The 15,108-nt window shown below is 47.1% G+C and overlaps 2 protein-coding genes across 2 annotated transcripts; both read right to left on the bottom strand.

Moving 5' to 3' along the window:
• Window positions 1–147: 147 nt before the first annotated feature.
• LOC135805645 (coatomer subunit alpha-like) lies at window positions 148–4,226 on the bottom strand. Its single transcript, XM_065319717.1, has one exon. It carries the CDS (start codon window positions 4,107–4,109, stop codon window positions 492–494), a length of 3,618 nt encoding a protein of 1,205 aa, XP_065175789.1. The 5' UTR covers window positions 4,110–4,226; the 3' UTR covers window positions 148–491.
• A 4,657-nt stretch (window positions 4,227–8,883) lies between these two features.
• LOC135807697 (uncharacterized) lies at window positions 8,884–14,817 on the bottom strand. Its single transcript, XM_065321248.1, has 3 exons — window positions 14,788–14,817; window positions 9,080–10,628; window positions 8,884–8,888 (listed from the first exon to the last, which is right to left on the bottom strand). The coding sequence occupies exons 1-3, from the start codon at window positions 14,815–14,817 to the stop codon at window positions 8,884–8,886; spliced, it is 1,584 nt and encodes a 527-aa protein (XP_065177320.1).
• Between the last annotated feature and the right edge of the window lie 291 nt (window positions 14,818–15,108).

Below are 15,108 nucleotides of genomic sequence, written 5' to 3'. Positions count from 1 at the left end.
AGGGAGTATGGTAGAATACCACTCAGTGCACATCTGGAGCATAACCAGATACATGCACTGTAACAGTGTGGTCCTTGTTCTCTGTTCCAAGCAGAGTACCATACCCACTACTACAATTTGGGTAGGTCTCCCGCGTTCCAAGCCAACTCACATTCACTCGCAATTTCAGTACGAAAATCTCTCAAAAAATCTTGGATACTGGCATCACCTGTATACCCAACAGTATATGTATGTATGTATGTATGTATGTATGTATGTATGTATGTATGGTACAAAGTACAAACACAATGACATCGATCAAATTACATGAATGTTATTATGTTTTGGTTAAAAAAAAAGGGAGAATAGGCAAAATGCAGGGCCTTGTGTTCCTAAGCACGGATGCACGCGCGACATGACGTACAACGTACTGACACATGAAAATGGTGAGAAAGTCAGCGGGCAGAATAAGTTTCAGAAGCATGGGTGGTAGCAGGCATGAAGCGGTGTGTTTATACAGAGAGGTGTGATTGCGACACATCACAGCCAATTTCAGCGACTTCGCAGACAGTGCAGACCTTACCCTTGTGCTCGGGAAGGTAGGCGGCCTGGCACAGCGGGCACTTCTCCTGCGCCTTGCCACGGTAGATGGGTACATAAGAGTAGCCGCACACGGAGAACGGGTTGAGCTCGTCGTAGCGCAGCTGGTGGGCATCAGTTAGGTTCTTGTCGCACGCGGCCAGGACGCGGCGAGCCTGCTGAGCGACATCCGGCTTGGGGCCAAGCTCAAGAAGGCGCCGGCCAAATGATGCTGCCGTCTTGAAGTTCTTTAGGCGGAAGAACAGGTTGAGAGCCGTGCGCAGTGTCAGGATCAGATGTACGGGCTGAAGGTTGAAGTGGGTGAAATAGGCAGCAAGCTCGCATAGACGCTTCTGCTCATCCAGAGTACCCTTGGGCAGGTCTTTACGGTGGACCTCCATGATCAGACCAAGGACATACTCCCTGCATACTGAGATCAGCTGGCGCACTTCCTCCACATCCTTGCGCTTGTCAACGCTGAGCATGGCAGCGGATAGAAGCAGAGACCGGAAGACAACGACTGCCTCGCTGAACTTGCCACCGGTTGTCATCTGGTACGCAGACTGAACACGGCCAGCCAGATGGTCCAAACGCAGGCCGTACGCAGGCAGGCCCTTGCTGGCGCCTGCTTCTTGCCAATTGCGATGTGGGAAGCCCTTCAAGCCGGGTGTGTTGGGCAAGCCTTGAAGGGCAGTGCGAGACTGTGCAAACAGTGACATGACAACTGGCTTCAGCGGCGCAAAGTTGACCACACCAAGCTGAGTGTTCAGGATTCCAAACATGGCATCCAGGGCACCAGCACAGGCAAGATCACCAGGTAACCGAGAGTGAGCCCAAACATTGGCTTGGCTTGGTGCTGGCTGTGGGGGGACATAGCCACCGATGCTATCTCCGACTGGGCCTGCGTCAAAATCTTCAGGCAGATCCAAGTCGTCATCGTCCACATTCCAGCCATCGCCCGTGCCCTCCATCTCTGGTGCATCAGCCTCAGCCATGGGGTCGTCGAGATTGTCAAGGTCGATGTCAGCCTCACCGCCCCAAGCATCACCAACATCTTCGTCCATGTCCACAGCCGGCATATCACCACCCATGGCTGATTCAAAGATGGTCTTGCTGACAGTCAACAGAGGCCATGTTGGGGGACAACTGCCAACCGGTTGCTCCGGGACCAAGGCTTCACCGGACGCCGACAGGTTCTGCAGGTGTGGGTACTCAGATTCCAGCTGTGCAGCTTCCTCGTCGAAACCACCCGTCTTGGCAGACATGTACGCTAGCGCAACTTGACCAATGGAACGGAGGACACGGATACGTTCCTGCACATCGCCGCTGTATAGTGCATACTGGAACTGACCGCTGGTGTCCTTGCGTACTTCAGCGATCTTCTGCATCTTGCCGAGTTTCTCCTGGTTGCCGGTGAGCAGGTAGAGGAAGGCGAGACGGTCAAAGTTCTTGGTGCGCTGGTAGGCCATTTCCACCACCTGATGGTTACCCTGTGCAAGAGCCATGGCACCTAGGCGATCCCATGCAGAGTTGTCATCAAGCGTCTTGGCAGCCTCTAGCGCCACTTCCAGATTGCCACACTCCAGCGCCAGGTTCAGGCGAGTGCGCGGGTCCTTCACGAAATGCAAGGCCACCTCTGGATAGCCCTTCTTCTGCAGATACGAGATGATGGACTGGCCGACGAGTGAGGCCGTGCGGACCATGCGCAGGACTTCGTCGTACTTGCGCTGAACGAGAGCCGTCTTGAACTTGAACTCGGTGACATCGACGTTCAGCATGCGAATCTTGCCCTGACGGTCCAGGCAGTAGACGTTCGTACCCTTGATGGAGGCCAGATAGATAGGCACGTCCAGAGTACGAATGATGCCATGGTCACCATTGGTCAGAGAGTACTTGATGTGGTTAGACGTGTTGTACACCAGCACACCACTCTCGTCCCAGCAAGCGCTCTTGACGCGCACGTTCTCATGCACCGTGCACAGGCTCTCCAGCTTGCGCGAGCAGATGGTGATGGTGTGCTTGGTCAGCAGGGCAACATACGCCATGTTGGCACTCCAGACTACATAACGCAGCCTGTTGTTACGGACATTAGCCAGGGACTGCTTCTGGTGCACGTCGTACAGTGTAACCGACTCGGCGTCACTCAGCAGCACCTGACCAGTGCCGGCAAAGTGCATAGACACGGTACCGGCGGGAGCAGGGAGGCTCTTGGTCGTCTCATTCTTCAAGTTCTTGATGACAATTTCGTTGTTGCGCAGCACAGCAAAGCGGTTACGGGCCACCCAGACAGCACTGTGGCCACTCGCCTTACGCGGCTCGACACTTCCGGGATCAGACTTAGGCACAGCGTAGAGCTCATAGAATGCATCGCCCTTACCAGGCTGCGACGACACCAGAATGGCGTTCTCCTTGGCATTGTAGGACATGGAATACAGGTGGCAAGGCCGAATGGAAGAGACGTGACGCATGGTTAGAGCCACTGCATCCTTGCTGGTGCCGAGCTCACAGTGGCGGATTTGCTTGTCCTTGACATAGAACAAGGAGTTGCCCATCACAGCATACGCAGGTCGTTCTCTCTCCAGCTTGAAAACAACCATACCGCCATCGTGACCTGCTGCGAACAGGTTGAGAGTGGGGTGAGCGGCCATCACCCAGAAGCGCTCGTTCTCGCGGCGGAACGTTGCCATACATGTGCGCTTGGTCATGTCCCAGACACGCACTGTCTTGTCTTCCGAGTTACTCAGAATCAGCTCCTCGCGCGGGTGAAACAGGCAGCAAGACACATTGTTGAAATGTCCACGGCACGTGTCCACTTCCCATGCCCTTGCATCGTTCATTCGCCACAGCTTCACATTACGGTCGTCTGCTGCGGACACAATCAGAGCAAGAGTGGGATGGAATGCCACCCAGTTCACACCACGATCGTGTCCTTCCAAGACGTGCTTCACCACCGCGTCCGTAACGCCAAACAGGTCAGGCGATGTGGGGAGCTTGCTGGACAGAACGGATGGGGCAGATACACCGCTGCCTGGTGAGTAGTTCTTTCGGCGCAGACCAGAAATGTCCCACACGCGAATAGTCTGATCAAGAGAGCCGGACACCACCAAGTCGTCTTTGGGGTGGAAATCGGCACACATGACGTAGTGGTTGTGCCCAGTCATTACACAGGCGCAAGTGCGTGATTGCCAGTTCCAGATGCGAATCGTCTGGTCATCAGACGCACTGAGGATCCATGGGCTCTCATGGTGGAATTTGGTCGTTCGCACATAATCCAAATGACCGAGGAGAGTGAACAAGCATCTCTTCACTTTGTAATTCCAGACCTTGACCTTGTAATCGTCTCCTCCGGAAACAAACAGTGGCTGGTCGCGGTGAAAATCAACTCCACGAACAGGTCCGTCATGCTCATCAAACCGCTCAATCAGTGTGCACATACGATAATCCCAAAGTTGGATATTTCCATTGTGCAGGCTCGACAAGACCCAGGGACGGTGCGGATGAAAAGCGAGGCCCTTCACGCGAGCACTCTTCGATTCAAATTTGGCCAACATTTCCAATTTCCTAGATTCAGCTTCTCATCTCGACCAGCAAAGAGCAGCAAATAACGCATTCGTTCAAAAGCCAAATACCCACGCACACACTGTTCCTTTCTTTCCTCTTTCTTTTCTCCTTCAAAAAAGTGTCTTGATCATGCATCGCGATCTTCAGTGGGGATCACGATTTTCACGGAGATCGACCATCTCTGCACGTACATCCACGTAGATCGTAGCTAGCGCAGTAGCACCGACCGTGATGACGTGAAACCCCTTGACGCACACACGCCATATCTGCAACGTGTTTGTTGCCATGGCCACACCCTACGTCACAGTCTTTCCCGCGCGTGCGCACAGCTAGCACAGCCAGTAGATCTACAACTCGTGCATAATACGACTACGCGTGTAGATCTACCATTGAAATTGGGCATTGTATACCAGGTATACGAGCGCATCAGACGTGACCAGAGTCGTAGTACAGGAGTAGTAGTAGAATTAAATTAAAAAAATAAATAAATTTTATTATTTTGATAGGGAAGGCCATACAGACGTTGCCGTCTTGTTACCATGGTTACAGGGAACCCTAGCTCTTTACAGAGCGAAACAAAAACGGATAGATGCTCAGCAACCTGACGACGTCGTATTTTTAGCTCTACGTACACTGCACCATGAATACCCTGGACTATAAAAATGGGTGCCTTATTATTTTTCTGTTTTTTTTCATCATGCATTCATCAAGAAGGATTACCGGTATTATTATTATTATTATTATTATTTTGGAAAGGATTGGGAGAACTTCAAATTCAAAGGATCAGTCGGGGAAGTGAACTGCCTGAAAAGAGAAAAAAACGCCAGACCCACCAGGACTCGAACCTGGGACCCTGCTTGTCATGAGCAATGCTCTAACCACTGAGCTATGGGACCAGGCTGAACCTAGAAGGCGCTGACAAGTGTTTCACTCCAAAGGCAGCTCACAACACGTGCCACACATACTGATGGCACTTGGGTCTTTTTCCCTCCCCCAGGGGACCGACCAACCACGGTCAGTTTCATTTAATCACTTTCTTTCACCTCTGGTAGTTTCCAGAAACTGACCGTGGTTGGTCCCCTGGGGGAGGGAAAAAGACCCAAGGCCAAGTGCCATCAGTATGTGTGGCACGTGTTGTGAGCTGCCTTTGGAGTGAAAAACTTGTCAGCGCCTTCTAGGTTCAGCCTGGTCCCATAGCTCAGTGGTTAGAGCATTGCTCATGACAAGCAGGGTCCCAGGTTCGAGTCCTGGTGGGTCTGGCGTTTTTTTCTCTTTTCAGGCAGTTCACTTCCCCGACTGATCCTTTGAATTATTATTATTATTATGTATACAATAAATGAGGAGGCCGAGGGTTTATGACCAATAAAAACTATTATAAAAACCGAGGTCCCCCGAGGTTTTTATAATTAGTTTTTATTGGTCATAAACCCAAGGCCGGAGCATTTATTGTATTTAGAATCAACCAGTAAAAACTCCTACTCAATCTCCAACAACAAAATTAGCGGACAGCTGTTATTTGTGTTGCTATGACAACCCGTGTGCTGGACGAGTATTTGTTGTCATTGGTTCAATTTCTTTTAGTCTTCATAGGCTATCAGATCATTTTCCTTATTCGGTCTATTTATAACCAGTATCTATAATGAGAGTGTGGTCTGTCTCCATGGTTACCGGTGTTCATTTCATAACTATAGCCACTGCTCCTTGTTAGACCTTATCTGGAAGGCCCATTCTTGCATATTCCAACAGCAGCCAAGGGAGCTAGCTCTCTTGGTTATGCGGATTGGGTCCGATCCTAAAAAGCTGTTTTTATGAACTGTTTTTATGAACTGTTTTTATGAACTGTTTTTATTGGATAGGATATGAATATGTTCAATAAACGAGGTTTGTGTCAATGGGAGATTGACTTGGAGTTTTTACGAGTTGATTCTAATATTTCATATACCGTATTTTACCGGTTGTAAGTCGACCCCGGTTATACATGTAGGTCGACCCCGGTTATACATGTAGGTCGACCCCCGTATCCGGAGGTCTCAATTCTGCGTTTTAAAGTTTTCACCCAACGAAGCACTACCGTTATATACCAACCACTCCCTGCTACTAACATATCAACAAATCATGTAAACATTCCTTATTGGAGGGTATAACGTCCCAATCCTTGAAAAAGGCCAATAAACTGGCAAACATGTGTACACATGGTGCACTCATGCATGCAGGGCTGGTCATTTTTTGTAAGATTCTGATAGTTCCCTGTTATAAGTCGAATCCCGGTTGTAAGTCGACCCCCACCCTTTCTCCTTCTATTTCTAGTCGTAAAAGGTCGACTTACAACCGGAAAAATACGGTATTGACCTTTGATAAATACCCACACTCATTAGTGACCACACCATCAACGGTATCAAATTCGAATAAATTAGTTGACTCAATAAATACCACTGTACTTTTCCATGCAGCACTGCACTTTTCCCTAAAAAGGAGTATTTTATAAACAGTATTTATTGGCCTAGTGGTATTTTATAAACAGTATTTATTGGCCTAGTGGTATTTTATAAACAGTATTTATTGGCTTTTGGGCCAATAAATACTGTTTATAAAATACCACTAATTCATTGCATTCCCAACTCATCACAACCACGCGCTCTTCAGCCGAACCATACAGACACCAGTGAGCTCCGACAGGGAGCGAAACAGCTGTCTAGAGGCGTGGAGCAATATTATCTCTCAACGGAAGTGTCCTTGCTGGTGTCTGTATGGTTCGGCTGAAGAGCGCGTGGTTGTGATGATTTGGGAATGCAATGAATTGAAAATATGGCCGAAAGCTCTGTCCCAAATACCACTAAGGCCAATAAATACTGTTTATAAAATACTCCTTTTTAGGGAAAGTGAAGGTCAACATATGTATAATAAATGTAGTAGCCGAAGGATTTATTGCAAGTACATACCAGTTATAAAACCTCGGGGGACCTCGGTTTTTATACTGGTATGTAATTGCAATAAATCCTTCGGCTCTACATTTATTATATACGTAATAAGTATTCGCATGCAACGACGCAAATCCACACAATTCAGTAGACACTTCTTTTCTATCAAACATTTTCTTTCCCTTCTCTTCAGGATAGTACAGGGAATGTTGTAAATTTGAAAAAACACATAACTATAATAGAGAATGAAAGAAAGAAAAAAGTCAACACTTCAACATACATGTAGGTGTTAAAATGATTTTAAAAGTGTTAAAAACTCAAAAACAAACAGCTGCAAGTTGTAGACAAACACATTGAACACATCAGGGAACACTTGTCACACTAGATATGGCATGTTCTCCATTTCTTTCCTTGGCGCTGATAGGTGGAATTCTCTGCCTGTCTCGTGTCGTCAGGTTGAGCATCTATCCGTTTTTGTTTCGCTCTGTAAAGAGCACTTAGGGTTCCCTGTAACAAGACGGCAACGTCTGTAGGGCCTTCCCTATCAAAATAATAAATTCTACTACTACTACTACTACTACTGCTTTCACGAGGTGTGACACCAAACAACTGCAACGATAACACATTCTCCTTCTGTACACATAGTTCTGGATCTAGTTTACGAATATACAGAGCTTCTAACACAGCAAGATGTAACTTAGACCTTCCACGAGTCAAAATCGAAAAGATATCATCACTATACAACTTACGACAAGCAGCTGTTTGTTTTTGAGTTTTTAACACTTTAATCATTTTGACACCTACATGTATGTTGAAGTGTTGACTTTTTTCTTTCTTTCATTCTCTATAATAGTTATGTGTTTTTTCAAATTTACAACATTCCCTGTACTATCCTGAAGAGAAGGGAAAGAAAACGTTTGATAGAAAAGAAGTGTCTACTGAATTGTGTGGATTTGCGTCGTTGCATGCAAATACTTATTACGAAACTGTTTTCCCACCGCCTCCAAACTACTAGTAGTAGTAGTAGTAGTATTTATTATTTGACTAGGGGAGTCCCAACAGGCATGGCCTTGTTACAGGGAACCCTAGGTGAATCTTTGTGAGGTGAGCAAAAGTACCAGCAGATTGTGCCTGACGACAGTTTGGAGGAAGAGTGTTCCACCGACCTGCCGCCAGAAAAGAAACTGAGCGCAGTCCATACCCAATATGTACAGTAGGTAATACTAAGGCAGCTGTATCCTGGCCACGAGTACGAGCATTTGTGTGCGGGCCAACTGAACGCAGGAGAAACAGTGACTGAAGGAGGGGGCTAGTAATTGATGACAAGCAGCGATAGACCAAAACGTATAGTTTCAAATTAACTCGTTGCTCAAACGAATACAGATGACACCGTTGTAAAACTAATGCAGTTGGGGTCATTCTATCTAAACCAAATGCCTTCTTCATCGCAATATGGCTGACCGTTACAAGCCTGTTATATAGGGTAGTTTTCAAACAGTGCACATACGCATTACTTGCATATTCTAGAGTAGACTGTATAATTGACAAGAAGAAAGTTCTCCGAGCTGTAGCTGATAAATTGCGACGGCCATGAGCAAAACAGGCTAGTTTAGCGAAGACCACTGAACACACCTTTTCTACTTGTGGGCGGAACGTTAGATGCTCATCGATTAGTATACCGAGGTATTTCACAGTAGAGACAGGGGAAATGACAATGCCTTTACAGGTCAGGTACAGGGCTGGGCTCAGTGCAGGCAGGGCAGGACGCCGTATCAACATGAACTGTGTTTTAGTGGGGTTGAGCAGAAGGCCTTTCTCATCAAGGTATTGCTCTAGCAACCGCATACTATCCTGCAAGCGTAGCATAATTGTAGCCACATCAGAGCCGAATACGTAGAACGCAATATCATCAGCGTACAGCTGCACGACACTCTGGTGAAATATATCGGGTACCCGGCGAATGTAGACGCAGAAAAGCAAAGGCCCAAGAACAGACCCCTGGGGGACCCCTCTTGTACAGGGTTTGGTGTCACCCTTCTCACCATTGACAGTAACCTGCTGGCTGCGGTTCGTGAGATAGTCTGAGAACCACTTGAGGACAGTGCCGCCTAAGCCAGTGGTGGCTAGCTCTCCCAGCAGACCTGTGTGCTGCACACGGTCAAACGCCTTGCTCATATCCGCAAAGACTACTCCGCATTGGTCACCGTTGTCAAGTGCTCTGTTCCATCTGTCTATGCAAAGTGTCAGGGCATCCTCACAGCTATGGTGTGAGCGGTACGCAAATTGTTCAGCTGGTATGGCTGACAGGTCTGGATTCTGGGTGAAATACGAAGTGACTTGCTTGTGGACAACCTTCTCTAGGATCTTGGCCGCGATAGGCAACAGTGAGATTGGCCTGTAGTTGGTGGCTGAGGTCTTATCACCAGATTTGTAAACAGGGCAGACATGGGCATGTTTGTAGGCAGCAGGAAAGATGCCAGAGCGAAGAGACTGGTTGACGATAACAGTTAACGGATACGAGACTGAATCTCTGCAGGATTTCAGGATGCAGGACGGAATATCATCGGAGCCGGTGGCTTTGTTGGATACCAGAGATTCAAGCAACTTGGTGATGGTATCGACGCTGACGGTATCAAACTCCAAAAGAGTAGTGTTATTGGGGTCTGCAACGGGTAGGGGCAGCTCGACTGGTCTGGCAGGGTCATGGACGATCTCGGCGAAGGTAGTTGTCAGATCGGCGAGTGTGGCTGCTGGGGCAGCCCTCACTGCTGTTCTACCAGACAAGCTATTGATAATGGCCCATTGGCCTCGTGGGTCGTGGCGACGATTTTTGAACTCTCTAATGTAATACTGTGACTTCAGCTGCCTGTTGAGGAGAGTGCCTTCTCGCCGTATTGCACGATACCTCTGCAGAAGCTGTTCATCTGACGGGTGAGTGCGTACTTTTCTATGTAGGTGGATTCGTTGCTGGAGGAGGTGTTTCAACTGAGGTGTCACCCATGGCTGAGGCTTCGGTTTACTGAAAGCTGGTGAGACCACGGGGCAGATCGGTGAATGTTTGTCTAAAACTCGAGTAATACAGTGTGAAAGCTGGGTGACTTGTGCATTGACATCAGCTGACTTGGGGAGAGGCTCCAGAGTGCTGTCGATATCATCGCAGAGTGTAGCGGGGTCAATTGCATGTGGGAGCGGTTTGCGCACGAATTTGAGGCGGGAGTTAGCTTGCTGCGTGGCTTTGTAGGAGAAGTTAGTCAGAACGAGATCATGGTCGCTCACGCCGTCTACAGATACTACAGTTGTCTTAACATGTGGTGCGGCAGCATAAACGAGTATTAGATCCAGACATGTCTTGGCAAGTCGCGTTGGTGAAGTCACGACATTGCGGAGGTGAAACTCCTCACACAGATTGGACAGGTGCTTGTAATGGTGGTTATTTGATGATTGCTGTAGCACATCAGTGTTAAAGTCCCCTAGTACAATAATTCTGCTAAATTTACGGCTGATGACGTCAAGATGCTGACTGCACAGGTTCCAGAAGTCGACAGTTGCACTCGGTGGACGATATATACTGCACACAGCCAGCTCAATAGCCTTAGGTTTGGTACACAGGCGAAGACGAACAGAGACACACTCCACTCCTAGCTCAGTGATGGGAATTCTGATAGAGTGAATATCAGAATGGACATAAATGCATACCCCTCCACCATGCAGATCTCTATCCTTGCGATATAGATCGTAGCCTGGTATATGAACACTAGAATCGGGTATGCTGCTGTTTAGGTGGGTTTCATTCACTGATAGCACGTGGATCTTATGGTGGTGCAGGAGATGGTGAATGTGATGGACCTTGTTTCTGAGACTACATATATTAATGTGAGACATGGTGAGTTGGCTTAACTACTGTTTGAATTATTATTATTAATAATAATTAGTGTGATTAGTGTGGGTTACAGTGAGGGCTGCGTCCCACCCGCCTGTGTGGATTCACAGGAAGTGTGAGTTACGAAGTCTGAAGAAAATGTTGAACGGCCTCTGCTGGGATGACGACTACACCATAGCTCAGTGGTTAGAGCATCGCTGGCTACAAGCGAGGGTCCCTGGTTCGAGTCCTGGTGGTGACAGTCAATTTTTTCTTCAGACTTTTCCCGTTTGTCTCTTTCCCTCAAACCAGTTAATATTATTATTATTATTATTATTATTATTATTATTATTAAACAGTTTCCTCTGAGACAAAAATGCGATAATACTCATAAAAAGGACACACTTCAGGCTCATTACAAACATCTTGAAAGTTTTTGTCTTCACAAGTATACTTTCAAGCTTTCTCATCAGGTGAAATACAGGTAAGGGAAAAGGAACAGGAACAGTGGATTAAATACAGTAAGAAGGTGGTAAAACAGCGCAAAAAAAGAAAGAAGATAGCTAAAGTAAACAGCGAGAATTGCAATAATGACACAAAGGTGCAAATGCGAGAAAACTCAATACGCGTGACATGTAGTGCGACAACAAGAGACAACCACTGGACATACATGCAACTAATGAGGTTTTGACGACCTACCTAACAGCCTACTGAGTGTGAATTTGATTTGTTTCTGCTTGCAAAGGTTGGGTTTCTTTGTGTGGATGTACATGTACATGTATACAGCTTCCAAAACATTCAGCGTGACACAATCGAAAAACAATCATCTGAATACACAGCACGACAATCAGGATGCTCAAACAAATGACTAGCAATGGACGACTCATACTTATCAGAACTAACATCAGAACAATCAGCATGTGCGGTGGACATATCCGATTTCACATGGCTAGTCGAGTGGACCCTAGCCGTTGCCTCTGTCTGTGCTTTAGTCGCTGCCATCGCCGCCGTTGCCGATCTTGTCATTCTTCTGGTTGATGCGGTTCCTGTCACTGCCACGCCAGTAGGTGTCTTGTCCGGTTGTTTTTCTGGTGGTCTAGTTAATTGTGAGGTGACGTTGCTTGGTGTTGATGCCGCTGCGTTGGACCAGTATTATTGAGTATTATTATTATTATTAAAAGCATGTCCGCGTAGGCGGCGGGGGTGCCACTTTCGCTTATGCCATTCAGGATTGATGTCTGAAGAGTAATACGATACAATGAAATGACAGAAGTGACGTCAACAAAAGCTGTTAGCAACAATACCAATAGGACAAATGGAAAACTTCATCCAAAGTATAAAATAAAATAGAATATGCATACAACATGTCTGGCGGAATCACGTGGATCACGAGAATCCTGTTACAAGGCCTTAAGGGGCGGGCTCCACGGCGCCATGACAATTTCACTGAAAAACTCTAAAAATCATTGATAGAAACCGTTCTAATGGGACACCTCAACTAATCTCTTTATAAAATTTGTTTGAACAGTTGATGAAGACAATTCGAACGCGCCCTGCCTTAGTCTCACTCTAATAGATTATTATGTGCAGTATCTGTATGCTCAAGAGTACATACATGTACATGTACATGTACATGTACATGTATGTACTCTTGATATGCGACATTCAGCTAGCATACTAGCAGCAGATACAGCAACATGACTGTTGACAAGAAAAACAGCTTTGGAGCGAGAGACTCCCAGGCTAGCGGGGGTGTAGAAGAATAGCCTATACCGGTAATACTATTAGTATTATAGGGGCGTAGCAGCCGGTCCGGCTTTGGCGGAATACCAATTGCCCAGAATGCAGGATTTTGCACCCAAATTTCAAATTTCACAGGGGAGACCCCGGATCACCTCCAACGGCGGTGCTATGCGCCTGTATAAGCCTGTCCCTCCAGGAAATCGCGATTCCACAGATGCAACAAATTTCGCGATTTTGGCCCAAACCCGCGTTTTTCTGCATAATCCGCGATTTCCCGCGTTTTGTTGTTGTTTTCTGCACTTTTTCAAACATTCTTCTGTACTTTTCCCGCTGTGCTTTCCATGATCATGTTGATTTTTTTGCATAGACTAGACTCTTACTACTCCTGAGAGTGAGAGTCACCAAATACCATATTTGACGACTCCCTGGTATTTGACGACTTCCTGGAGTACATGTAGATCTACTGCCCAAAAAGCGATTCTACAGATGCAACAAATTTCGTGATTTGGCCCAAATCCGCAGTTTTCTGCAAATAATTCCGCGGATTCCTGGCAAGTTCCGCATCTTTCCGCACTTTTCGTTGTTTTCTGCCGCAATTTCTTGCGCAAGTTTTCGAAACTTTTTCCTCTAATCATCGAGTCCCGCAGGGCCAGATTAGCCGGCACTTATATATATATATATTTATTACAACATCTCAAGACTCGGTGGAAACACCGGCCAATGTTAAAGAGAGTGGGTGATTGCCAACCACTTCCACACACTGAATGAATATGACCAAGAGTACATAACCCCACTAGGGTTTATCGGGTTTTAGCGGGTTTATCGGGTGTTAGCGGCTGTCGTGAGTTCCCTTCGGGAACGGATACGATAATTTACTTTTTTTTTTTTTTACATAACCCCATTGATATGACCAAGAGCCTCTTGTACATAACACCCGGGGGGGGGGGGTAACCGTATGATGTGCCCTTGACAAAGTCTTGATATGCCGGACCTGACCAGTCTCTCACAAGCCGCACCAGTACTGCCACAATGCTGACTTGACGAGTCAGGGCCAGGGAGGGAGTAGATCTACTCCGAGTACATGTACGAGTATGATGACAAGGCGGACGACACCGGGCCGGCACTGGAAAGCCGCTCCAATAGTGGCCCGGCTGACTGCAACCAGACACTGGTTGGTAGTGACTCCGGTCTCAGCTTGTGACCATATGAACCGTATGGGGTCATGCCACGTTTGCTCCGATTCAACTTACCCGGTGGCTGAGCACAGTCAGTCTAGGGGAGGGGCGTAAGTGATTTCCCGGTTCCCTGATTAGTGACGACTGAATCGTGATACACCGCCATATAAACACACACGCCGTGACACACTTCGGCACATACCGGTGGCACAGCATGCACCATGTACAATGTACATGTATGCCTGTTATGTGGCAAGAGAAGCTCGCAAAATTGCAAATACCTATATGTACGAATATCAATAGAATTGTGCACGGTAGTACCATTCGGCTGTTTCTTTTCAAATACAACAAACTCTCCTCCTCCATGCGCTCTAAAGCCGACCATTGCTACCCTCGGTAGCCATTACTACTCACACCAATAACCTCATACAACGAAGGGGTCACGGGTAAAATATTTCCTTCTGACAGCTGTTTCGCCTATCAAAGGCTCTTTCAGAGAAGGTGGTACATGTACTGGATATTGTAATTGACATGGCAAAATTACGCGGCGAAACAGCTCGGTCACAAGGACATGTTTTACCCGTGACCCGTTCCGGCGTTGTTTGAGATTATTGATGTGAGTAATGGCTACCTAGGGTAGCAATGGTCGACTTTAGAGCGCATGGAGGAGGAGAGTCACTTTATGTATTTGACCAGATGTACATTAAAACAAAATTTAATGTTCTCTTATAGCACGATAACGTAAGGAGCAAGATCTGAATGCGGACACCGCGTATTTAGAGTCTCGGCGACCCCGATGCACACCTGACTGGTCTACACTACACGGAGTACAAATCGGAATGGGACAGCCAAGACTCTACACTTCCTGGGGGAACTTCCAGGGCAGTATACCTCATTCTGCTTTGATAGCCTAGAATAAGATACACTCCGGCAGGTACATGGACCTTGAAGTAAAATCGGACTTTTACTTTACCGGTGACTGGAACCCAGAGTCAATAGACATACCAACAAAAACAGATGCAGACTGCCAGGGACGGCGAAGCGGCTCTCCTCAGGCTGTTGAACGGCAACAGGTCCTGGAACCACGATGACGATTGGAGCTTTGAGACACACAGGCGGCTTTGCAATGCAACCTTGACGTTACTGTGATTTCTGTTTGCTTGTCATTTGTACAGGCCAAGATGAACTCAGTTGCTAAGTCAGTCTTCCGTCATCCTGGATCTCATCCCAGGTAACCTAGGATAAGCCAGGATGAAAACTGATAAATTTTAAATACTACTTGCACTGGAAGTCA

This window comes from Sycon ciliatum, chromosome 1 (assembly GCF_964019385.1).
Source record: "Sycon ciliatum chromosome 1, ocSycCili1.1, whole genome shotgun sequence".
NCBI lineage: Eukaryota > Metazoa > Porifera > Calcarea > Leucosolenida > Sycettidae > Sycon > Sycon ciliatum.
Note: the sequence above shows the minus strand (reverse complement) of the source record. Positions and strands in the feature narration are given on the sequence as shown.

Coding starts and splice junctions, on each gene's coding strand:
- LOC135805645 (XM_065319717.1), bottom strand. CDS start 4,109: ATGTTGGCCAAATTTGAATCGAAGAGTGCTCGCGTGAAGGGCCTCGCT.
- LOC135807697 (XM_065321248.1), bottom strand. CDS start 14,817: ATGTCTATTGACTCTGGGTTCCAGTCACCG. Junction 10,629..14,787: donor ACTCTGGGTTCCAGTCACCG/GTAAAGTAAAAG, acceptor ACCAAACCTAAG/GCTATTGAGCTGGCTGTGTG.